At 39.3% G+C, this 25,712-nt stretch overlaps 2 protein-coding genes across 4 annotated transcripts in view; one reads left to right on the forward strand and one right to left on the reverse strand.

The window, feature by feature from the left end:
* Nucleotides 1-1,740: 1,740 nt before the first annotated feature.
* Nucleotides 1,741-5,379, forward strand: LOC130249353 (transmembrane protein 14C-like). The gene is made up of 4 exons (XM_056484056.1): nt 1,741-1,947; nt 2,241-2,342; nt 4,278-4,362; nt 4,590-5,379. The coding sequence occupies exons 1-4, from the start codon at nt 1,872-1,874 to the stop codon at nt 4,639-4,641; spliced, it is 315 nt and encodes a 104-aa protein (XP_056340031.1). The 5' UTR covers nt 1,741-1,871; the 3' UTR covers nt 4,642-5,379.
* A 2,393-nt stretch (nt 5,380-7,772) lies between these two features.
* MAK (male germ cell associated kinase) overlaps nt 7,773-25,712 on the reverse strand; it is a 28,862-nt gene continuing 10,922 nt past the window's right edge. For 2 of the 3 annotated variants that reach the window (XM_056484053.1, XM_056484054.1), the window contains exons 8-14: nt 21,377-21,544; nt 19,310-19,624; nt 18,085-18,275; nt 17,425-17,555; nt 15,452-15,583; nt 11,887-12,015; nt 7,773-9,276 (exon numbers count right to left, since the gene is read on the reverse strand). In XM_056484053.1, coding sequence (XP_056340028.1) covers nt 9,125-9,276; nt 11,887-12,015; nt 15,452-15,583; nt 17,425-17,555; nt 18,085-18,275; nt 19,310-19,624; nt 21,377-21,544 — 1,218 coding nt within the window. In that variant the 3' untranslated portion in view covers nt 7,773-9,124. Of the gene's footprint in view, nt 9,277-11,886; nt 12,016-13,524; nt 13,600-15,451; nt 15,584-17,424; nt 17,556-18,084; nt 18,276-19,309; nt 19,625-21,376; nt 21,545-25,712 lie in introns of all 3 variants that reach the window. The other variant, XM_056484055.1, reaches the window with a different exon arrangement.

Consider the following 25,712-nt stretch of genomic DNA (forward strand, 5'->3'; position numbering starts at 1 on the left):
ATGCCTGCCTTGCACCACAGAGCCTAGAGCAGAATTCCCAAGATGCCAGCTATGTTTTACCACAGAGCTGAAGGGAAGGATCATCTGCCCAAACCCTTTTAATGCAGCTCAGGGTGCTGCCTCCCACTTCTGCTGCAAGAGCACGTTGCTGCCTCACGGCCAACTTCTTGTGACACTCTATAATGTCCAAGACCTTTCCTGCTCTTCAGGAGTGGGAAATCTACAGCAAAGTTGTTCTCCAGCCAGTCAGTCCCAGGCACCTCTGCAGAACCAGACCAGGAGAGCTGCACTGTCCTTCAGGGAGTGGGACTGATACCACACCCCTCAGGGTTTGAACAGGGGTTCGAATCAAAGGTTGCAGGTTTTTTTTGTCAATCAGTCACTGTCAGCGGACAGTTATGATTAAGCAATTGTACTGTGAGCATCATATTCTTGTCTGACCTTATGTTTTAAGGAAAAGAGAAGATATCTCAAGATGAATGGGCTGTCTGGACAAGTGCCACCAGGAGAGAAGTCAGCAGAACTGAGCAACAACTGGCAGCAGTAAATTCTGGCAGTGGGCAATCACAACCACTGGCACATTGACCAGGTGGTCAAAACAGAACCCAGACACAAATGAAGAAAAGAACTGCACCTGTGGACTAATTAGCATGAGAAGCAAGTGATGTTAACTAGCAAATGGACAGGGGGTCAAGTACTAATTATAGAAAAGTCATGTTACCAATGAAAGCTTCTGCCTTAGTTTGTTAAAATGTATAAACACTGCAATTAGTTACATAGCGTAAAGTATTGATGCTAGCTGAGGGGACCAAACTCCCTACCTGGTGCAAGCTAGAATGAAAAATGGAAACATCTGTCTCAGTGAGTGAATTGGCACTGGGCACCAGTTAGCAAGCCTGCCTTTGGAACAAAGGACTCACCCAGTGCAGTGCTGGCAGGCTGCTCCACGTGCTGCTGGGGATTGTGCCAGGAATCAGATGCCTTCTTTTGACATCTGCACTGGGCTTCCAGCACAAGGTTGGCTTCTGAGACAGCAGGACCTATCCTCATGTTGGGCAGCTCCAGGATAGACCTGCTGCTGGCCAAGCCTGAACTCACGATGACAGCGGTGGCACCTTGTGATAGTGTATTTAAGAAGCAGAAAGAACTTAGTGGACAACAGCATCAGCAGCTGGAGGGAGGAACAAGAACCTTTTGGGAGGAGCAGCCCTGCAGACAGCAAGGTCAGCGAAGGAGGACAGGAGGTGTTCCAGGTGCAAGAGCAGAGATTTCCTGGCCCTGAAGTGCAGCCCAGGGTGAGGGGGGCTAACCCCTCCAGCCCATGGATCCCCCCTGGATCCCCACATGGAGCAGGTGGGCATGGCCCAGAGGAACCTGCAGCCCAGGAGAGACGAGCCCACCCCGCAGCAAGTGTGCTGGCAGCACACGCAGAAGGTCCGCGCTGGAGCAGCCTGTTCCCACAGGACTGTGCCCCATGGAAGGACCCAGGCCGTGGCACTTTGTGCAGGACTGTCTCTCGTGGGAGGGACCCCAGCTAGGGCACGGCAGGAGTGCGGGGAGAGGCGCTATGGACCGACCGCAACTACTGCTTCCACCCCTGGCAGTGCCTGGGAAGAAAAGGGGAGGTGGGTGAATCCTGCTTCATTTCTGACTTCCCAGCTGCGTTACTGACGGGAATCAATAGAGCAGATCCTGCCGGCGGCCGGCCAGCAGGGGCAGGGCGCTGCGGCCTGCGCGGCCTCCCCGCGCCGTCACGGGCGGCGGGCGGGACCTCCGGGAGGCGGGCAGAGCCTGAGGGAGGGCGGCCCAAGGTCGGCGCTGCCCTGCCCTGCCCTGCCCTGCCCTGCGCGGCTCCCCGCGGCTGCCCGCACATGGAGTACGACTGGCTGGGCTTCGGCTACGCCGCGCTGGTGGCCACGGGCGGTGTCGTGGGCTACGCCAAGGCAGGTGGGTGCTGGTGGCCGTGGCTGTCCCTGTCCCCCGCTCAGCTCCCCTCAGTTCCGCCCCGCTGCCGGCAGGGATCCCGCCGGTCCCGCTAAACGGTGCTCGCGGAGATCCTCAAAGTATCTTAAAAAACCTCCCCAAACCCCACAGCCTAACCCCTAATGCTTTGGTTAGGTTGGTATTGTGGATTTACTGGTACGGGAAAGTCGCGAAGTGCTTTCGTTTGGTGTGCAGGCTAACTCTGCGTGCTCTTCTGCTGACTGCTTTTTTTTTTTTTTTTTTTTTTTTTATTGAAGGCAGCGTCCCTTCTCTAGCTGCCGGTCTTCTGTTTGGCGGCTTAGCGGGACTGGGCGCTTACCAGCAGTCCAAAGATCCGAAGAATGTGTGGCTTTCCCTCGGTAAGTGTGCTCGGCAGCCGAGTACTGAGTGTTACTGGCAGCGGTGGGAACAGAAACCTTTTTTTTCTCTAGCGTGTTTCAGCTGCCCTGTGCCCTTTTACCTATACAAATACTGTAAGTGGTGCAGGACCTCCTGCCCACAGCCAGGTGTTTGTGTAAGAGCACGATACCTGGGTCGAAGACCTGGGTTGTCCCGTTTGAATCCAGAGTTGGTGAGAAACACCTGTCTCCTCTGCCAGATTAGATAATATATTAAACCAACAGATTGGGTGCAGGAAACATACATAGAAAATTTTTGGTTGTGAAGCAGCGTTTTTAGCCTGTGGTGGTGGAATAAGCACTATTTTTTCAGTAGTGACAGCACTGTGACAAGTGGTATGTGGCCTTATGGAACCCTGGTTTGCACAAGCATCTCAGGAGCAGTGCATGTTCCAATGCATCACACACTATGGAACAAACAGTACGTAAAAGAAAAGAGACAGTGATCTATTCTGCTTGCTTACAGTGGAACTTACAAGGAATTGTGGGTGTTAAGCTTGCAGTTAACACTTCATGGGAAAGAGAAGGATGAAATCACTGGAAAGTATTATGAAGCACTCAGGTGAACCTCTGGGAGTTCCCCTGCTGCAGGAGTGTAATATCTGGTTAAACCACTATCACTAAAGTATCCTAGATGACTTCTTGAGGAGCCTGCTAGTTCTGTAACTACTCCATAGTAGTTACTAGTGCTATGATACTATAGCTTTACAGTGATTTAAGACTATTTTAAAGCAATAGGACTAATGTGTTGAAAGGCTCTCTGAAGCCACTGTAGAGGACCAACCTCGTGTTAAGGAATGAAACATAGAATGCAGCTCAATGTAAAGCACAACTTCCATTTGTGAACTGTCCTTCCACTCTGGCATGCTATGGGAGTGGCTGTGCATCTCTGGCATGGGTTTTTAGGCAGTGTCATGGAAGAGGGATGAGCAGCTTTTGTATATCCTGATGTGGTGCACAGAGTGCTTTCAAATGGACTTCTTAAAAGCAGTGATTTGTCACAGTCTAGTACAGCTCTCCATCCATCCATCCATCCATCCATCCATCCATCCATCCATCCATCCATCCATCCATCCACCATCCTCGGCCCTCCTTGCGACGTGCAGCTGTCGCTTCTGCAGAGCAGTAAGTTAGTCCCAGTACAGCGGGGTAGAAATGCAGAAATAGAACCTTGACAGAGGATCTCTAGAATACCTTTTACCCCCTCTGATGCAAACAGACTTGAGGCTTTGGAAAAAGGTATACAGCACTTTCACCTGCCTTTCTTCTATAAGAAACAATGGCCCTGTAAATTTCATGTGAATGTTGATGGGATTCCTTTTCCACATTTAGAGATAAAATAATTTGGAGCAGTGTCTAAGATGTTGATTGCTCTTTCAGTTTGATCCTTTGGATTGTTTTCCAAACATTTTCAAATGGGGTTGTTTTCTTTCCAGTTGTACTATTTGGTGCCACGTTCCAGTTCAGAATGTTGCAGAGAAATGGAAAATGTCAATAATATTTACTTCCCACAGTGTGAATAGTGTCACCATCCCAGCGTTCTGGCAGTTTTGAGCTTGCCTGTGTTCGAGGGAATAATCATTCTTTTGTAAATAAGGGTTGAGGGAGAGCTAGTGACCTGTTCAGAGGATTAGAGTTTGTGTGTGATCAGACCATGGTCTCAACTGTGGTGAGATCTCCTTGATTCTGCTGAGCAGTGGAATGTGCTTACCAAAGCTGCTGATAAGGTTGTAATGACAGCTTTGAGGCTGAAGAAAATCAAATTTACTCACAGAGGGAGGCATTCCTGTCTGTATGTGTACGTCTGTTTGGATGGTGCTGCTCAGTGTCAAAGTGTGGCAATGCTGTGCTGGCATTTCTGTGGCAAATGGTTCTGTCTGGGCTTCTTTTCAACAGTGGCATCTGGCACCTTGTCTGCTGTTATGGGAATGAGATTTTACAACTCCAAAAAGGCAATGCCCGGGATAATTGCCGGTGCCAGGTAACCACCTATCCTATGTTCTTGTCTGTGTTATTGAATGAACATTTTATTTAACTTATTTATGGATTATATTGTTTTAAAAATGTTACATGGTAAGTTCTGTGAAAAAATGAAATCTTGCGGTGGCATTCAGCTAAATGAAATTATGTCAGTGTTTTCTTCCTTGTTCTTTGTGGGATTTTTGCTTCCACCTCCCTTTTTTTTATAACAACTATTCTGTTCCACAGTTTACTGATGGTTGGACGGCTTGGATTGCAGATGATGGAAAAAACCTATTAAGCCCTAAATCTGCATCAGGTGACTTGAAGACACATGACTGAGAAGCCCAAAAATGCAACTGCCTAAATGTGCTGCACATAAGTGGAAAAGGCACTGCTCCCTGTGCGCTCTATTTTTCATATCCTAATGCACATGGGTTGTGTTTTTAAGGGACTGACACAGAGAGCCCTTGTCATGGTATTTGTCTTAACATTTTCTGCACTGAAAGCGAGCAAGAAAACATGAGCAGAGCATTAGTTTAGCTTCTGGTCCTGTAGCTAAGTGTCGACAAAGACTTCCTAGCCCTTGCATCAGACATTTGCAGGATTGAAGCTTAAATGCACATCTGACTTGTCCTTATAAAATCATGTATACCTCTAAAACCAGGGCAGAGGAGTTACCGATTTGCCACTAGCAATTAATACAATAAACATGCTTATGATGTTCCATTTCCCTTTCCATGCCAGTTTATCCATTCACAGCATTTGTCAGTCAGGGGGTTTGTTATCCCAGCACTGTGTGTTACCACTTGGTCCCAGAAAACACAATCACAGAGCCGGCTGTCGAGGCTTTGCTGTAATGCAATAAATGTTTACCCATACCCTGTAATCACTTCTAAGCTCAGCTATATGTCATTCATTTCACTTCTACAGATTACTACTCATAAATCAAAAATATACTTTATTTGGCAATGCTGAATTATACACACAGCTCTACTAAAAGGTTATTTAAAATAAACTAAGAAATTATTATTGCAAACTTTTGTGTTCTACACAGTGTATTTTGTCTCTAATTGTTAATCTGGATTGATACAGTATGGTGCCCTTCCTGCAGGGTGGCAGGATATATTTGCAAGCATGAATTGTATAAAATACTTTTAAATATAAAAATCTGAACTGGGAGGGAGGTGGAGAGCACAAAAGCATACAGACCATATATTCAGATAAACATTATATTAAAGTTTTTTAGTTTGGGATTTGTTTGGGTTTGGTTTTTTTTTCCTGAGGGGATTATCTATTTTAGATTTAGAAAATACTGTAGGAAAGTTTATTTAAAGACCAAAGGGCTTATTTGATCAGTCTTTGTCCTCAGTTGATTCTCTTAATGCCTGAAATCATTCTAAATATAAACCATACATAGAGAAATATCCTGGAAGATAGACATGGATGATAATGTATCCCTTTTCTTGTCTCATTTAACTTATGTCCCTTTTTGCACAGATCCTGAGCTTCAATTTCTTTAACCTTCTTTCTTTGGTGCCTGGTACTGAGAGAGATGGAAGCAAGAGGGCTGGTCCATTAGATTGGTGAGACTCTGGAGTTGCTCAGAATTCTCTGAGTATCAGGGTAGTACCGTGGCAGGAGAGTCACATCATGTGGTTTTCCTTCCCTCCTCCCTTGCTGCAGCAAAACAGGCAGGGCAGTGACCTTGTGCTGCATGAGCAGGAGGTGCAGAGCTGGGCCAGTGGCCACAGCCAGGCTCTGCCAGCAGGGCAGTGGTTTGCCAGGCAAGTCACAGGGATGAGGCAGGGCTGAGGTCAAACCAGGATGCCAGGTCAGTCAGACTGGGTTGCAGATCTGCAGGGACATGGCCAGGAATGAATGCAGCTCCAGCAAGAGTCTTAACAGCCTGGTCCCAGGCCAGACAACTTGGGTCAGAGCTGGCTTGAGCACAGACAGGTCTGGATGGGGAACTGTGCTCAGAGCATCTTCTTAGAGCCCTTATTCATCACCCTGCAGAGTTTGGCTTCAGGTGTTCACCTGTATTTGCATTTCTCCCCTACCTCCCTGCATAGAAATAAGGGGTGTGCAGGACAGCAGATGGTTTGTTAATATGTCACCCTTTTAAGTGCCTAATTCCAGCCCAGGACCCAGCACTGGTGGGCAGGTGTCTCCACATCTCTGTTCTAACTCGAAAAAGTTAGTAAGGCAGACATTAGCATTTAAGACACTTCTCTTTAAACTGCTTTATGGGGGATTTTTTACCTCTTCATATTTCTATTGAAGCAGTTTTCTGCTGTAGGAGTAGGATGCAAACATAAATGCATCTCCTGAAATAAACTAAGAATAGCCATGACCCAGCAGTTTTGGAGCTGTATAATGCTGGTTCTCAAATCAGGTAACTTGTGAATTTGAATTACAGTTGTCTTTAACAGAATAAAGACAACAGAAAGCAGAAAACTGGACTGGTAAGCTTTTAAACTTTTATATCAAAGTGTGAACCCTTGCTGCTGTTTCCTGGGCTTTGGAAAGCAATGGGTTGAATTGAGAACTGCTGGTAGAAGTCATTCAGAACTTGTGGTAGAACGCTCATGCTCAGGATAAACAGCAGAAATACAGGCAAAGGGACAAGATAAAAATCTTAGCCATACTTTTTACCCCTTTGAAATTTTATTCATATAATATTTTTTTAAGCATTTCTGCACTAGCAGTCTGATGTATACCAATGAATCAGTTAAATGATTGTACAATGCATGTTACCCTTTCCTTGCTTTAGCAACAAGAATTACTCAACACTTGCTATGCTTTGCTTGTGGACAAGTAAAGAATGATCTGGTTATGCCAAAGCTCCTTCAAGGTTCATTAGCACACAGCAAGGACAGCATGTTTCTTCTAACCACATTTAGTGCCATAAATAGTATCTGTTTATTTTTCTGCTCTAAGGTGACTCACAGACACATGAGCTATTGGCACATTATTAGTTAATTCATTGACCAGGCTTTGATTTTAACTAATTGGCATCTTGTACTAGAGACAAGTGATTGATTAATTAATTTTGTTTTTTAATTATAAAATCATAGCTTTTATGCTTGTTACAAACTGTCTGAGGGTGTCCTTAGTTGCCACAGCAAGCTACAGATATGTTCTACAGTTAAATTAAGATGCATTTAAGTAGCATAGGGTCATCTCTTAGCACTAAGGGAATGAGAAATACTTACCCCTAGACCAGCAGCAATTGAATTAAACTCTCTAGTGCATTACTAACCAGACAGCCCTATCTTTGCATAGCTCTTACAGTATTAAAAAAAAGTGTTTTCTTTAGGTGCAATTTTCTTAACAAAATATTTGACTTTTTGGTACAACTGCTTTAGATTAAATTGCTTTCCAGGAAGTTAATGTAACCCCTATGTTATGACACATTGGAACAACAACAAGAGTTAAAATTTTAATATCCATTTATAAAAGCTATACAAATAATTTTTTTTTTTTTACAATGCTTGAATTCATCATTAACAACTTTATATTTTTAAAAAGCTTACTCAGTTTGTACTTCAAAATGGCAAGTTTAATGTTACTATAAAGTCTAAAGCATTTATTGTAAATGTAGTTAACAGAAGTAGCCCAGCTCAACATCCTAATAAACAATTTACTGTACACTGCAAAGTCCTTTGGGCAATATTATTATAAAAGCGTAAAAGCTTGGGAAGGTACTGAATGAGCATATAAACAGTGACATACAGAATTATTAAAGTTTTCTGTGTGTTTTCAGGTACCTAAGTTGGCCTTTAAGATCTAAAACAGAAAGCAGTATCTTTGAAGAACAAACCAATATTCTTCCTTGTGTAGACTGTTCAAACTCTCTAGTTTAGTCTTACCACCCAATAAAGACATGTAGGAACAAGAGTTTAGTGATAATTTAGGCATTTTTTGGCTAATTCACCCTTAAAATGACAGACTGCAGTGATTTAGGCTCTTTAAAAGGTCACTGTGACACTCCTTTGACAGGGCAGAGATAAAGCTCTACAGGTCTTTGACCAAAAATGGCAATAAATTAATTAAAACAGCAGAATCTGATTGTTAGGCTTCACTTCACAGCTTGGTAAGTAGCATTCAGTACTTGTTTAGCTATTTTCCAATATTGCTACAGCATTCAACAGCCCTCTACCAGCCATATTTCTAGACCTTCCTTATGTAGTGTCTATCAGTGGATTGCCTATGTCCTACTACAAGGGTTTCAGTTCTCATTGCTCATCAATATTTGCACCTTACAGACGCTGAGTAACTCTTAGTTACAAGTGAGTTCTGAAATCCTTGCAGGAGACTGACATTCTTCACAAAGCCAGATCTGTGCTTTCACTCCCATCTTCCTGCTAAGGAACCAGCCTAACACCTGGAAGCCTGGTGCTGCTCTGCTTCAGCTCTTCTTTGTGCTGCTTGTGTGCTTCAAGCACATCCCAGCAGCAGCTGTTCCACTGGATGAACAACCCTAACCCTAGTTGTTCCAAAGAGTACAAGAACAGGAGATCTATCTATAGAAAACATCAGGTGAAATCTACTTCTCAATTTTGGCAATATGTGTTGCAAAATACTTCATTGCATCCTACTCTGCAGCCAGTATTTTGCATGGTGTTATACGTACTATACAGGTTACAGAACACAAGGTCTTTTTTTTCCCTTTACTATTGCACAGTCTTAGGAAAAGCTGGAGCAAATAGGCTTTTCAGGTTTCCAAGTGCAGGAGGACTGAACACTGAGCATGTAATGTCCACACAGGATGGCATTTTCTATCTGTTCCCTCCGTATTTGGCCACCCAGTCTGTTCTCCCATGTACTCGCTGAATTGGGGGGCGAGTTAAGATACTCATGTTTTTGGCTGCTGCATTGAATGTAGGACCTGGTAATGGAGGACGAGCAGCTTTGTTCTTCCAGGAATAATCTGAAAGGAACAAGAACTCAGAATTAATTACGACTAAAAAGGTACTTTAGTCCTCTACAGAGAAAAGAATGAGAGCTTACAGATGATGTGGTACTCAAGGATGCTAATGTAGCAGGATGCTTTGGTCTCCTATATGTCATAAAACACCCTGGAAGGGACCCACAAGGATGTAGAGTCCAACTCCTGCCCCACACAGGACAACCCCAAGAATCACACCATGTGCCTGAGACCATGCTATCTATGCTTGTTTTCAGATAAGATTATTTTTTCCAATAGTTTGTGTGTATTATTCTCACCTACTAAATAGTTGTTTTGCAGCAATCCCTCAAAAAAACACTGAGAATGAAATTCAGTGGAAAAACTTATGCAAATGTCTACAACTGTATCTCCTGTTACAAAACTGCTACAGTATGAAAGTGTTCTTTTATCTCAAATATTAAAAAAAGCATGTCATTATAACATTGATAAACTGATTAAGATTCAGACAGCTTAGACTGAAAGACAGCTTCTGGAGACCCTCTTGTTCCTTTTGAGATTTTATGCCTTTTATTCCCCTCGTGCTTATCTCCTGGTGTACTTGGTGGCAAGTCTTCTTTGCTCCATTTCCCATTTCTCCATTGATTTAGTAGGATTTATTCCAAGTTTGAAGGCTATTTTCCGCTCTTAATATTGGCACCCACCTGATCTCTAGGCACTAGAAGTAGCAGACCACTGTATTCCTAGCCTTCCTATTCGGATTTTCCCTTTTGACATTTCAGGTAGCTGCTATTTCCTTGAGTTTCATGTGACTAAAGTAATTGCTCTGCTGCAGGGGCTGACGTTTCTTCATGTTCATGACTAATTCAACCATTTTCCCAGATCTTTAAAATTAGCCAGCCAGGACCCCTTTTATCCAGATTCCTGCTCTACCTTTCCCTTGTTTCCTTAGCATTCCTAAGGTAGATCCTGCCCCTTCCATTCCTACTTTTGTAGTTTAGTCTTATTATGTACTGATACTCTTTAAAACAACATTTAATATTTAAACTGAATGGGTGCCTAGGTAGCATTCTGTTTCTTAGAGAAAACCACCTGTTTTTGGTATTGCAGTGGATTGAACATGTTAAGGAACAGGTGAGGAGCAAGACATTTAAAAAGGGAGCTGAAATTAGGGGTCTTTGAAAACTCTTTATTGTAGGCTGGCATTCCCTATCTTGCATCAGCAAGTATGATTCCAGCCTACACTCTCTTGGCAATAAAGGTCACTTTTCCTGGTATTTTCCTCAGAAAAATGGATCTTGTAACAGAAAAAATAAAAGAACAAAAACAATTGAGAGCATAACTTAATACATTTTGGATAATATAAAGCAAAGGGTCACCAAAAATGTTAATGTTCAAATACTGGCATCTAGGAGATCAAACCCACCATTTGCTTTGTTCTTATCTCTCTTCCCATATAAGTCTGAAGACTTTAAGCTAAATACAAATGGTTTAAGCCATAGGATTCTTGTTCTTCTCCAGGACATGGAAGAGTATCTTAATTGACCTCCATCTGCCAGCCTTTCTGACTTCTACTACACATATTCCACCTCTAATTACAGATTATTTCCTTTGGAACACCACATGCAATGCCTTTTTTTTTTTTTTTTCTTCACTATTCACAGCAGAAAGAATTGCAGATTTTGTCCTCCTGTGAACTTCCTGATCCATGCATTGTGACAAATCAACTCTCACAGCAGTGTTTTAGCAGTCAAGCAATAAGATAATGAAGGGAAGCTCCAGACTTCCTTGGTGGGCTTCTGATCAAGTCAGACACAGAATATACATAAATCTAAGCATATTTTTAATACATATATATATATATGTGTGTGTGTGTGTGCATGCCATCTCCTTCTTTCCCTCTTGTCCCAGTTCTCTGAAGCCACTTGCAAGTTCTTAAGGAGAACAGGCAACTCAAAGGAGCACGTCAGCAAAAAGACAACATTATTAAGAATGACCATATCAGATTGGTCTGCCACAGGCCCTTTAGTTAAACAATTCACCATTGGCTTAGGGTCTTGCTATTTCCTCTGAAGTAACTAGAGAAGTGGGCTTCTGGGTGTGGACAACAGCTCTAAATCTTCAGTTTCTCCTGCATCCTGAGCACTCCTGTTCATCGTCTCTGAATCAGAAACATGACAGTGAAGAAGGTGCTCAGAATGTCACCAACACTGCAGAGGATCCAAGGTAAAAGTAGCATCCAGAACAGATTTCACATTATTTTCTAACAAATGAATGGAGTCCCAACTACATGACTATTTACTATAGAGTTGTGGAGTTATATGTTTTTACAATTCTGCTTAGCCCATCACCACTAATGAACAGTAGTTTAACAAATGGTCCAAATCTTCTTTGCACCTTATGTAATTATTTTCTCTTTTATCTAACAAATATTAGTAGCAGTAGTTTCTCTAACTATCAGAACAGCCTCTAGGCACCTACATGTAGTTGACTTGCATTAAGAATTTATGCCCTACAATTCTATTTACAAAACTTGAGAAAAACCTTACCAAGAGCTAATACATCTCTTAGGAAGCATGGAAAATGAGCATTTCTCTTTGTCCTGGATATGAGTAGTAAAAGAATATTTCATACCTGATACAGATGTACCAAGAGGTGCTAGCTGTATCCGTTGTCCAGCTGATCCAACTTCTTTCTTATGGAAGGAAGAGGTGTGTAGTCCTGATGGGTTGTAAGCACCACTACTTACAAAGCCAGGATTTCCTGTTTACATTACAGAATTTTAGAATTTTCAGCTGCACTGAGAAAACTCTGCCTATTTTTAATAGTCACTTCAAATTATATCTGCAGTACCACAACAGTACCAATTATGAGTGTTCTTGAAAAACTCCCTAGTGCTTGTCTCTTGGAAAAACAAACATTCTTTCACTGAATTCATTCTTTGCTTTGTAGATTAGCTGGACTCTTTTCAGCACTTAATAGACAGAAATTCAGCAGGAATAAAGACAAAGAGCAGGATGAATATTTCATTAGTACTTCCACTAAACTTAAGACCTCATAGAAAGGTTTACACTATGAGTTGCAGAGAAATGTGGGATCTTACCTTTTGTTTACATCTACTTGCTTTACTGGAAGCTGGTATAACTAGTGCTCAGTACTACTCTTGTGCTCAACATGTTTGCCCTAAATCTATTATAAAAAATACAGTCCAACATCTCTTGTGGAATGGGGTACAACTTGGAGTTGACTTTGACAGTTCCCACAGTTGAAGGCCTGCTATAAAAATCAGACTCAATTATCCTCTCTCTTTAACCCTGGTTTAATTCTATTTGTGCCTAGTTTTGGTCCAGATCTTTCTTTAAAGCAGTGCTGCCCTGGGAAGGCTGACATAGCCATCCTCATTTGGAAGCTGGGAAGCAATGTGCATGTACACATAAAATTAGTACTGAAATTAGTGTCCAGTGGAAGACTGGAAGATCTGTTACAATTCTTAGACTCCCTGATCCACAGAAATGTCTTACCTTCTTCATGTCTGTCATCACTTGGGACAGTGTTACAACAGTGGTGGCACAATGTCCATGGTATGGCTCTGTGTTCAGTAGTATTAAATTTGTGAAGTAGAAGGCTTTACAGAGTATTTTATTTTGACCTTCATCAAGTGTGAGCATTTTCATCACAGCTTCAATGGCAGTTACAGTAAAACACAGTGTCTGCTTTGCCAGTTTTTCTGTCTTCTAAACCTTTGGCCTTGGTGCAATCCCATAAAGTTCCTTTGCACACAAACACTCCGTGATAATTTCGCACTCAGAGCAGTGGAACTAAAAGACACAAACTAGGCTGTCTGGAATCCTGAGTTTCCTCCCTTTTACTCTAAGGTAACTCCACCAAAAACTGTGCAAGCACAGCACTGTAAGATCAGTGCAACAGGCAGAGAATCCAAATGCAGGAAAAGATGCAAGTCCTGAGTGCTGTCACAAGCAACCCATCCCTGAGGGGACATGCACATGCTGCTTTAGGATCACTTCCTCACCATTATCCAGTGACCCATAATTAGGGTAATAAAATATTCTCTGCCTTTTAAAACACACAAAGTTCTAAGAATCCAGAAGAAGCCATAACGAAGAGAGCAAGGTTTGACAAAACAGACTGCTACTAAAAATGGAAATATACAATTATCAGGAACCTGCATTGTAAGTGTAATTTTCTTTACAAGAAACTGTAAAACATAAATAGGAAATGTACAAAAAACCAGCTATAATTGATATAAATTACCTTTTGGATCCTCTAATTTTTCATTCAACCTTTCTTTGCATGATAGCTTTTCAATAGGTATAATTAAGTTCTCATCTGTAGAAAAGGAAAATTTAAGGAAGAAAAAGATGGAAGGACAGAACTTTAGAAGAAGGATATGAAGAATAAGTCTAAGTGACTTAAAAGAACTGAGGAGGAAAAAAAGGCAAGCAAGACTGAATATCTGATACATTAGTAACTATAATGTCTTATCCTTGTTTTCGTAAGCAGGAAATGTTACTCCAACAAGCTACTTCACGAGGTCCATTCTAATTATGGGCTAACAACATGATTTACTAACCATACAATTACATTCCATTTACAATTTTAATGACTTGGTAATATCTTCAAAGTTGACTGATAATAAGCTTACAATCATTCATAAAATAAAGCGTTTGTAACTGTTTGCTCTTATTTTGCCTTAGAGCAATTTGTGGCTGATGAAAAAAGACAAAGCCTACTTAAATAAACTATACATAGTTATTTAAACACAGCAGTGTTGACTTTCAGACTGTCAATATGAAAAGAGAAAAGATATAGTTTACATGTCTTGTATTTCTGTGATCCATCTATCCTGGTTTCATGTGTGTCTGTCTTAAATGTTGCTGTCTCCCCAGTATATGAAATATCACATGCAATTTAAGACACTGATAGAAATAATAACAAGAATTTTCAAACAAAAAATAATCAGTTTTAGTGCTTTTTTTTCTTTAAATTCTTGGTAGTAAGACAAATTCATGATTTCTACCATTAGCATTCATCCTAATTTAATCTTCAGTGTAGTTCAGTAGGTAGGTGTCTAGTCTATTGATGAAAACTTTTGGAAGCAGATATTGGCTTTTCTGTGCCTGATTCCCTTGCAAGATTACTTATAAATAATTTGTTTCTGAAGCATATGGACGCTCTATTTCACAAAACATAAAAGATATGCAAGATGATTGCTTTAAAAAACCTCTTCTATTCCACAAAAAATTCTGGTAGGTTCTGTTGCTTTTCCACTTTCTAAAATCTTGCACATTAATTCAGATGAACAACTTCAGCTCACCTGACTTTCATAGGGGAAAATCATGTTTGTTGACACAGCAGAATGGTTACTAAAGTTCTGTTAAAAAGGGGTGCAGCATCTGCATGTGAACAAACCTCCTGAAGTTCTTGCTGTACAAGCATGTAAAGCTGGGGGGTTTATTGGCACTAAAGTATTTGGAGAGTGGCTCATGCAAGCTGGAGAGTGGCTGCAGAATTGTTAACAAGGTAACCTCCCATAGCAGGGACAGTGTACCTGAGATACAGGACTTGGCACTGAGAAGACAGATTTCAGTCTGGAGTCTGATGCGTTCCTCAGTGAAATCTTAGATAAAGTGTTTAACTAGTGTTGGACTTCTATAGAATGCTGATAGTAGTGCTCTTCACAAAACAGTCTCACTGGAAGTTCCTTCCTGGAAATAAGGGGACTTTTCTTGCAGCAAAGGATTTAGGACAAAGCCAGCAAATTCATAAAAGACATGTCTAAAAAATTAAGCAGCATGTGTATTACATGAGCACACCACCCACCCTTTTGTTTTTGTGGGTGAGATTGCTGTTTGACAGTGTTCCATGGCATAGGGAGCAGGCAGTAATGAGGCCAAACTACTTGCTTAAATACAGAAAAATAATGGTCTCAGTGGATTATATACAAAATTTATCTTGACAGAACTTTATAAATAGGGGCTAGTTGATACCTTCTGTTTGGAAAGCAATACATTATATCACACCTGAAAAAGTTGGTTTTTTAAGAGTCTTTCCCCAAAGAGAAGAGGAAAAAAAGAGCCTAGAATCCAAGCTGAACTGCAGAAATTAAACCAGATGGTCTTAACTACATTAATTAAAGTACAAGGAGATATAATACGACCGTTTTCAATTACACTTCTACCTGTAGTATTTCTGCTGTAAGTCACTCCTCCCCCAGCATTTGCCAGTGATTTAGCAAACAACTGGTTGCTCCAGGTTCCATGTGATCCGTCTTTATTGACTGCTGCTAAAGAGACGCTCTTTGGGTTTACGCCTTAAAAAAAAAAAAAGGTTGGAAGATTTTATAAATACCAAATTTCAAACTTAATTAAATCAATAAATTTCTAGAACAGAAAACCAACACTGAATCATTTGTCTTATAATGCAAATCACCATTATTGTAAATTAATGATGTCCATTGATTAGATTTTTAAGCAGAACCATGAAAACCAGTGACAGTAATTTAAGAACAATTCTCTTCATGCTTTCAAGAGAACATCAAAAAGACTTTTTAGTATAGGTACTTGGTTTCTATAAAACAATAATCTCATAATTGATATTTCTGTCTGTCAAAAAAGGAACACACAAATTAAAAAAAATCTATCAAAAATTGGGGTTCCCAAGGTTAAAAAGAAACTATTTCTTCAAGGGTTAAGTTAAAAAGTAGGAAAAAGGTTCTTGTTACTTCTGCACATTATGAGCATTACAAGAGTTAATAGGATTACAACACATGAAAGCAGCTCCCAGATCTAGTGGTTGCAGAACTAAAGTAATATGGATAAATAACAACTATGTTCCTTGGACCTATTATTCCCTTAAATGTTGAAATTAATTATTTTTTACATCTATGCCTTTCTCATTGAAAACCATGGAGACATTAGAATTGTGCTTAAAAAAATCTAAGAAATACAGATGACTCTTCCATTTCTATTACCTTTAGATAGGGAAGTTTCTCGCTCTTTATATTTTTCTTTAGGACTTTAACTGTTGAATCTCTGAGCATCCTATTTAACATTCAAGAATTGATTTCATATTCAGAAGTCATCACTGCCCTATGAGTTCCTGACAAATTAATCATATGTTGTAACAAAACAACCTGCCTGACAATGGGGAATTCCTCTGTGAGTCACCTAAATTCTCAAACGTGGATTACAGATCATGGTAACAAAAGCTACTGAGTGAGACACCAAGAAAATAATTTAATTTTAAGAATTAAATACTAAATGAATACTAACTAAAGAAAACATTCTCTTTGCTTTCTCCTTTCCATTCTCATACCCGGTAATTAAATATAATGTTATTTTCCTGACAAAATCACCAGATTTAGACTAAGATATTTATTTTTAAAGAAAGGCAACTGCCTTGGAAAATGAAATGTGTGTGTGAATTCCTACCAGTGCCAATAGATGGTTATTTCTAAACACTTTGTACAAGGAAGGGGACTGGGTTTATCAGAACTTATGTTCAGAAAACCCAAACATTCTGACACTGCAAAATTGGTAAATATGCACTATATAAAATCATGAATGGTTTGGATGGGAAAAGACACTTTCCACTAAACCAGGTTACTCAATCTTCCATCCAGCCTGTCCTTGAATACTGCCAGGAATGGGGTGTGCACAGGTCCTCTGGACAACTTGTCCAGTGCCTCACCACACTCACAGTAAAGAATTTCTTCTGTATATCTTTTCTAAATTTCCCCTCTTTCCATTTGAATCTGTTACTCCTAAACCTCTCACTATAGTCCTGATGAAAAAAATGTACATAGTTTCTTTAGTCCCCACGTACACCTGCTTATAGATTAATCAGGATATATTCTTAGTAATCCAAGACACATTGGATTTATATTACTGAGGATTTTTTATGTTACTGGTCATAAGAGGGCCTGTGAACTTTTATGGTGTACAAGCAGTACTGAGGTCCTGCCATGTTTATATAGCCAGGAACTGCTGTATCAATTGTCATATATTCGGGGAAAGGCATTTGGTGCAAAACTTGAAAATTTAGCTGGTTATGAAAAATAAAACTATCCAGTGAGAAATCTAAAGCTTAAATGTACTGTATGCAGATTGTGCACAGCTTGCATTTTCCATATGTATTGACTTTTAACCTTACCAGGCAGGTATCTTGATTGGTTTATATAGTAATCTTTTGCTGATGTATTTGATCTTTCCGAATCATTTCTCATCAGAATCTTGTTTCCCCCTCCTGGCTGGATACAGCATGAAGCTTTTGAATCTGGCACACTGAAAAAATCAAAATTTTCAAACCATGTGACCAACAACTCCAGCTCAGAATACCACAAGCTGACCTTAGCCTGAAGAATACAGGGCTCCTCACTTATCCTACTTTTCTCTGTAGAATCTGTTTCCATAAGGTAACAGTCAAACCTAATCCCTCACAACCTGGGATTTGAAGAAAGAAATGTATCTAACACTATGGAATAAAAGCAAATGTGGCCAAATGGCAGAATACAGTGCCATTTAACTGAGAAAGGAAGTAATGTTAGTATGTCAAATTTTAGTAAAGCAGTTTCTTAAATACACAACAAACACCTGAACCATATAATGCCTGAAAAGAAATTTGATTCTTTTTATATATTACTGGCACTATGACAACGTAACACCTAAAGCTGATCTGCTCAACCAATTCTTGGCATTCTAGCAGAATTTTGGTGACTTCTATTTTAATAGACTTTATCTTAATCAATCTATAAAACTACTTCTAGACACTATTAACTAAAAGAAATTGTGATTTTGTAATTGTAGGACCTACTTAAAAAGAAATTCCTTGTTTTTCTTTTCTTTTAACAGTGCAATGCTGGGCTTCTTTGAACATGACATTCCAAATTCAGGGTCATCCAACTCATCCCAGCTATCCACGGCCTTTACCAAAGTCTGACCCCATCGTCTTCTGCAGTTTTTAGGACCTAGTACACCATTCAGAGGACCATTAGCTGCTTGTTTCTATTTTAAATAATAAAACAAACAAACAAACAAACAAACAAACCAACAAAAAGTTAAAATTATAATCAAAGCACTTTAATTCAATTATAAAATTTTGTATTTTGTATCTAGTGTAACTCCTGACTACTGGTTACAGACTTTGAGGAAATTTTTCCCAGTGTGTTGTACCTATTTTGGTCATAGTCTCATTATGACTTTAAGCACAAAACATAACAATAATGCCAGCATGTATTTGGACTGTAGTTCTTTTGGACTGTCATCCTTGAATTGCTCAAGTCTACCTGAGGTTAACATTCTGTCTGCAAATCCAGTTCAGTGCTCAGCCACTATTTCTGGCATCTTGCTGAACTCATGCCCTGAACAGTGGTAGGTGAGCTGTCAAGAAATAGAGCACTGCTGTGCCCCCGAAGTAAATACAGCGAAAAAAGGATACTGAGCAGGTCTTTTCTTTAACATTCTGTTCCAATGAAATTACTAAGTTTTAAAACTGTCCTTCTATTTATCATTTGCTTTCCAGGATTCTCTGAATACCTCTTATTTTTAACATACTTTGTATTGCAGTTCAGTGAGTAACAAGTCAAAAGCAAAATGGAAGTTACTAACCAAAGTTCATTATTCATCTTCCTAAAAATCATAATTGCTAAATTCTTACAAGGTTAGGAACTAGATGTACCTTTTTTGGTATTTTCCTGCATGAAGCAAGTGAAGTTCTCCCTTTCCACTTCTCTGTTGTGTACTGACATTATAGTTGTGAATTGTTTCTCAAAGGTCAATAAGTGACAGCTCTTTCAACTCCATTACTGCATAAGCACTTCACTGAGGGTTATTATAATGAACACACTTGTTACGAGCAATCTATTCTTCTGACTTGCTATAAAATTTTAATAAGCAGACAGTTATATCTTCAATTAGTCTCTAGTTATCTATCTGTATCTCCTCTAATAAAACATATGACAATTTTCAAGGCATCACCTGGCTGAAAATACTAAGAACTTCTAATAAAACCATCTATGTAGTTATTGAAGACAACTTACAGGCGGTGAGTTTTTATTGATATGTGGAAAAAGTGGCTGTGCCTGTGGCTGCTGCTGCTTTGGTACTTGCTGGTTAGCTGTATTCTGAGGCAACTGAATTTGCTGGAGAGGCTGGTGGTTAACCTTTGGCAAGTGCTGTGGCTGTGTTTTGTCAGGTAAATCAGGTGAAGATGGAGGTTCTGGCTTAGCTTCCAGTTTAGGTAAAGATGGCTTTGGCTCTGTTGGCTGAACTGCTTTAACAGGAGTTTGCTTCTCCAGATACTGTGGAGGAGGTCCTAAAATTTGGCCAACTTGAAAGTAAGGGTACTTCAAAGCCTGCAGAAGAAGATATAACACACTAATTTTACTTCAATAAGTTGACTTTGGTAACCTCTCAAGGATCTAAGAAGATTTCTGAAACATTTGAGCAATCTTTACAAAACAGATGGAAGACGGACGCATAAAGACATCATATGTAAAGTGTTTTGAGAACTGGCAGTTCTGTATTTCAAATTCTTCCTGCCACATAACTTAGTAAGACTGATCCACTGGTATATATGACAGCAGTCATATCCTTTTGTTCCCTTCTTTGCTAGGTGGAGTCTGTGTTTTGAGGTGCATTATAATTTAACACTATATTTATCCAGTAACAAATTTCCTTTTTAAAAGAGGTAGTCCCCACTACCTTTACCACATGCTTTATTACATGTCTCCACTGCTGACTGTGTTTTGGCAACTCAGTGAATAGCCTGAGGTTTTCAGTTTAAAACAAAACAAAGCTAACAGCAACAAAAACCCCAGGAGCGAGATGGATTGCCATGAATGGGTTCTACAATTAGAGGATGTTAATGAGCAAGGTTTCTCCCCTATTTTTCTTATAACCAGCTTTTGCTGGTGATAAAATACATTCACTGTGCTTGCTTGCCTTCATGGTGTTTAAAAGAAAACACAGCATCTGTCTTAAGGCATTTTTGATCCTTTCCTCTGATCTTTCCAAGTCCTCTGCTAGATGCAGAGCATGAACACACCCTAGTACCACACCTCCTCCTATATCAAAACAACCCACTCTATTAACCCTTCTGGGTAGGATCCTATTCTTTTTTAGTGCTCAAATACATGTTTTGCCTCAGCTGCACTCAAGAATCGCTGCCTTTGAACACACTGCCATGTGTATGCATTAAATTCTTCCTTTTGACTGTGGATTACACAACTGCTGCAGCTGCTTCCTCAACAAGTCCCCTGGGTAAAAGCTGTTATTTGCTTTTATAAAGCACCATACAATATTTTGAGTAGAGGTACATAGTACTGGACTACAGATAGATCTCCATCACTGTACAATAGATGTGCTTTATAAAGTGGAGAGGAATGGTTGTTTTATTTGGTACCATCTGCTTAACTGCTTCTGAATCACTTACACTACAATCCACCTAGGGTAATTTGCAATATGTTCTCTTTCCCAATTGTATTCCTCTTTTATACGTTCTAAATAGGATTACATTAGGTATGAATAATATAAAGAAAAAAATCCACAGAATGTAACCATCTTCAGTCCTTGAAATATGCTTTTTGAAAATTAACTTGGAAAAAACTGTGACCTTTGTGACCTATTGGCATGTTCTTCACGAAGTTCTTTCTTTATCACTTAGTACAATTTACATTCCAAGTAAAAATAATCCTTAGCTCTGCCATACTGCATTCCATCTGCAGCTTCACAAAAGGCAGTTTTCAAAGTTTTCAGTACCTCCCTTTGTACAGATGGGGAGGAAAACAAAAGTGGCAGAAGTGGTTGATAGACACAACTGAAAGACTTGCAGCTAAGCTATTTCTCTGTCCTGTACAAATAAAATTTTAAGATAAGCTAATACAGAAGACAACATTGCAGAAATTACTGAAGAGTTTCTGATGTCTGCTGAGCCAGGTTTAGAACTCTGTATTCTCACCACTTAGTCTCATTCTCACCAAAGTTTTCAAAATGAGGAGGACATTTGTGGTCGTCACTATTATGACAATCAATTGGTCTCTGTATCTACAATTTTTTAACAATGCAAGAAAATTCAGTCTTATACTTAATCATTCATGTGCTCAGACCTGACTTGCTGTAGGTCTCTTCTTTGGATTCCAGTTCAGCATATCACTCATAAGCTGTATTGCTTCATTGCTTGCATTTGGGATGAGAGTTTTTAGGCTTATAGGGACACATTGTGGGAAACGGAAATTCATGGCAGAAGCAAGGTGGTATCCTTCTGTCCAGTCGCTCTGTTTCAAAGGAAAGAAAAATCAGAACCAAAAAAGAATAAAGATGTATTTAGATAAAATTTAAGGCAGCTTGAGTCATGCTTGGTCTGCATGGCTCCTTCCTGTATAGCTGAAAACAAGCATTCTTGTTTTCCATGACAATTATTACAACGTCAGCGAATGCAGCATCAGTCTCCAATGGCAGTCCTGCTGAGGTCTCCTGTAGCTAAAGGTGGAACCATCACCATGAATAACTCACTTGGACACACTCTATCTGAAGGAGACAAGAGTGCTGCAGTACCAGGAATGGTACTAAACATCCCATCTGCCACAGAAATGAGCCCAGCAGCTGACTTCAACATACCCTCTTCATGGAAATATCAGAGGTGAGGTCCTTCCATTCACCATGCCACAGCTGTATAACCATGATGCACCCTATACAATACAGCACTGATCCCACCATTATGGCAGTCAATGATTAAGTTACTACTAGACAGCATTGCAACATTAAAAAAACATGGCCACCAGATAAGAACTTTTTTCCAAGTGTTTAACTTTCCAAAAGTAAACCTTGAAGTCCTTCACTGTTTGACAACTGCATTCTTGGAATACAGAACTATAGGATTATCAAAGACCTCAAGAGATCATTTACTCCATGCCCTTGTCTCTTCCTGACAGGTGTTAAATCTCAAAAAGCTTCCAATTTCTGGCAGTCCACAACCATTCTGTACAGACTGCTCCAGAGAGTAATCTCCTCAAGCTTAGGAAAATGAAGGTTTCTCATACAAAAATAAATTACCATTGTAGAGTGTCCTATCAGCTATAGATATCAAGAAGGACTATTTGATTCTTCCCTCTAGAGTGGCCTTTTTATACATTGGAAGGTGCATTTCTTTTCCTTTCTTCCAGTCTTTCTTTGTACAGAATTAAATAGGGTCTGTTTAATAAGCCTAGGGTCTAGGCTTTTTAAGTTTTATTTCCTCTCTAGACTGATCCTTCTCTCTTGAAAAGGAAAACTCTAAATTTGATATAATATAGCAAGGAAAACAGAAAGATTAGTTCACTTGTTAATGGGCAATACTCCTTTTTCTACACACTGGTATGGTGTAGAACATACAGTAGACATACAGTATACTAAATAGCTCCTATGGCCTCTTCTACAGATGTGTTAGCTGGATGGTTATCCACAGCTATTGATGTAGCTGATTATTCCTGCCTAAGTACAGCATTCTGCACACTACTGAAAAAGTTTCTTTCAACTTTCTTTCACATCTCTAATTTTATACATTAAAAAACCCCTCTAAATTTTAATCTTGCTAACATAATGCTTCTCAGCCTGCTATCTTAAGTAGCAAAATCTACTCCAGCAGACAGCCTTCAATACAATTAAAAAAATTTCATCAGCAGCAGAACCACTCAAGTTCTATTCAATTCATCTTTTGAATAAGAGCCAGTGAAGCTTAGTCTCTGTGTAAGTCTTTCCAAACAGGTGTGCTCTTATCATGCAGTTTGTATAGAAATATGCTGCTGAGAATGTTATGAGGGACAGCATCACAATTGTCAGGTATGACAATTTGTGCTCTTCCTCTATCCACCAAGCTTATTACACTGCTACAGGGCAAACTGGACTGATTTGATACAGTTTGGTCTTAAGGCACCATGATAGCCATTACTCATCTCTATGTACAACAGTTTTAGCTTTGATAGCACAGTCCATGGTAACCAAAAATCCTCAAATATAATTGTAAATCACATCTGGTTGAAAAAAAAAGTCAAGATTTCAAGTGACTTCCTATTCCACCTCAGAGAACAGTTTGTTCATTTAAATGAATGAAGAAAGACTTTGGTCCTTCACTGCACTGCCCTTCTTTATTTGGTGGCATTCTGTCTGCTAGAAATAGTCATAAAGCAACAGTTTATAACAAAGTACCAAGGGCTGCATGTTGAACTGGTGAAGCATAGGGATAAGGTAAAAACAGTACAAGAGCAAAAATGAAAAAATACATTTATATTTATATTAAAAAAATAAATTGCAATTATTTAAAATGCCATTGCCAACCTTCAACTAATGAAAATTCATTTAATTAATCTCTCCTATTGAGATGGTCATTAATTTTTTCATTAAATACACACAAGTGCATCACCACGGCCAATACTTCAATGATGCAATTTAATTTATTTATAAAATAAATTAAGCAACTTAATTTATAAAATAAAACAAAATAGTTGCCTGTCACTATTTAAAACACCCGGATTCACATAAGTCGTTGGTACAGTGTTATGGACTTAAACACAGGAAAGTAAACTGGAATGAAAATAGCTTTTGGCCATAATTCCTGTAATTCATTATTGCAGGATAATGGAATAAATGAAAGTGCACATATGAAAAAATAATATTTGTAAAACTATCTGCAAAATCAGACTATTAAAATAACTGATTACATTTTTCAGAATGTAAGTACTTGTAACAAATGCATTATTTGTTGTGGTAACTCCCATCATAATATTTAAGTACACCTTTTACACAGCCATGTCCCAGAAGAATGCCATAGCATTGTCATAAGGATAGAAATTTCTCAAGTCTGCCCAGCAGATGATGGGCACAAAGTAATTAATTACAGTTTCCTGATCCTACAGGCCTGACTTAAAAGGTCCTTAACTCCTAAGGTCTTTAGTGAAGGCTACAGTTTTCTCTGGAATACTGAGCTGGTAATGTTCCCTGCTTTCCCAAGGAATAAGCTTTCTAGTCTGGGAATGACAGACTCTAAACATGATTTGCTTTTGTTAGCTCCTTGTAAGGTTAGAGAAAAAACACAGCAGTCAGCTCAGTGCTGCTCTGCAACTGCACACAGTGAAAACCTCTCTCTGACCTGCACTTCAGAGCTTGTCTATGCTGTACATTGAAAATATTCCAGAAGCCAGCATGGTGCTGCCTTTCAGATATTCTTCATATACATCAAAATTTTCCACTTATTATCCTAGATTTGTGATTTGCTTAAGAAAGTTCATGCATTTGAAAACTCAAATCTTAAAATACTGCTCCTATTGCACATTATTCCTGAGGCACAACTGTGTCATGGCAAGCACTGTTTTACCCATCATACCAATTTTCATGGAGTACTCCTGACTCAATTTTCACTTCCACAATGTATCATCTATAACTTTCCACCTGACCTTTCCTCTTTGCTCTGTCAGGAGTTTGCACCTGTTTCTCAGTATGTTCTCTTGGATGTTTTCCCACCAGTTCAAGCTCTGCATGTTCCTAGCTAAGCTTAATCTATTTCTGTTTTAAAGTTTTCTGTTCCTTACTTCTCTACTGATAACAGCTCCTTTACTGGACAGGAATTATACTGTATTTTATATAAGTAGAACACTAATGAAACTGATGTTTTTCTGCACACCCTTATATTTTTCAGATCTAGGTGGACTGTGTTTGGTCAGTTATGCCACCATGTTCTATTTTCACCCATAAAATACTGATGCACATCTACCATTTCTTATTTTAGTCTACGAAAATGTTTAATAGCATATGGTCTTTCTTTCAGTTCATTCAAAATTTTGAAGGCAACCTTATTATTTTCTTGCATGTTCTTCCATCCATTTACTAAAACAAGTTTTAAACTGAATATAATTTTTATATGCAGTACCCAAATCTTCCTTGTAATTTTAAATAGCATTTAGCTCATCCATAAAAAAAGCAAAAATAATTGTTTCCTCTCTAAAATACTGCACGTTCACCCTCCATTACTTCTTATTGCTAATAATATTTATGAGACATCTGTGTTTGAGATTAAATGTTTCTTTTATGCTTTAAAAATAAGAAAGGCATAATTTGTCTTATTTATGGTAACTTGTACAAGCTTCAAATTCTGTGTGCCAGCACAGAAGAATTGCACTTTCAGGAAGGGAAAGAAAATTGGCTCTGGTAAATTAAGTCCTAGGAGACTTCCGATTTGCTTTCCATTATGAATAGCTTTAAATAACTAAATTAAACAGTTTTATCTAGCTTTCATCAGAGGAGAGCAAGACTTCACAAAATTATATACAACAGATGCTAATATACAACAAAAGACTAGCATTACATGCCTTAACAAAAACTGAAAAGAAATACAGTTGAGCAAACAGTAAGTCTGCAGGAAACTTATTGAAACAATAATTCAATGTGCATGTTCTGAAAGACAACACTGAA

The sequence above is a fragment of the Oenanthe melanoleuca genome, chromosome 2, assembly GCF_029582105.1.
Source record: "Oenanthe melanoleuca isolate GR-GAL-2019-014 chromosome 2, OMel1.0, whole genome shotgun sequence".
In the NCBI taxonomy this organism is placed as follows: domain Eukaryota; kingdom Metazoa; phylum Chordata; class Aves; order Passeriformes; family Muscicapidae; genus Oenanthe; species Oenanthe melanoleuca.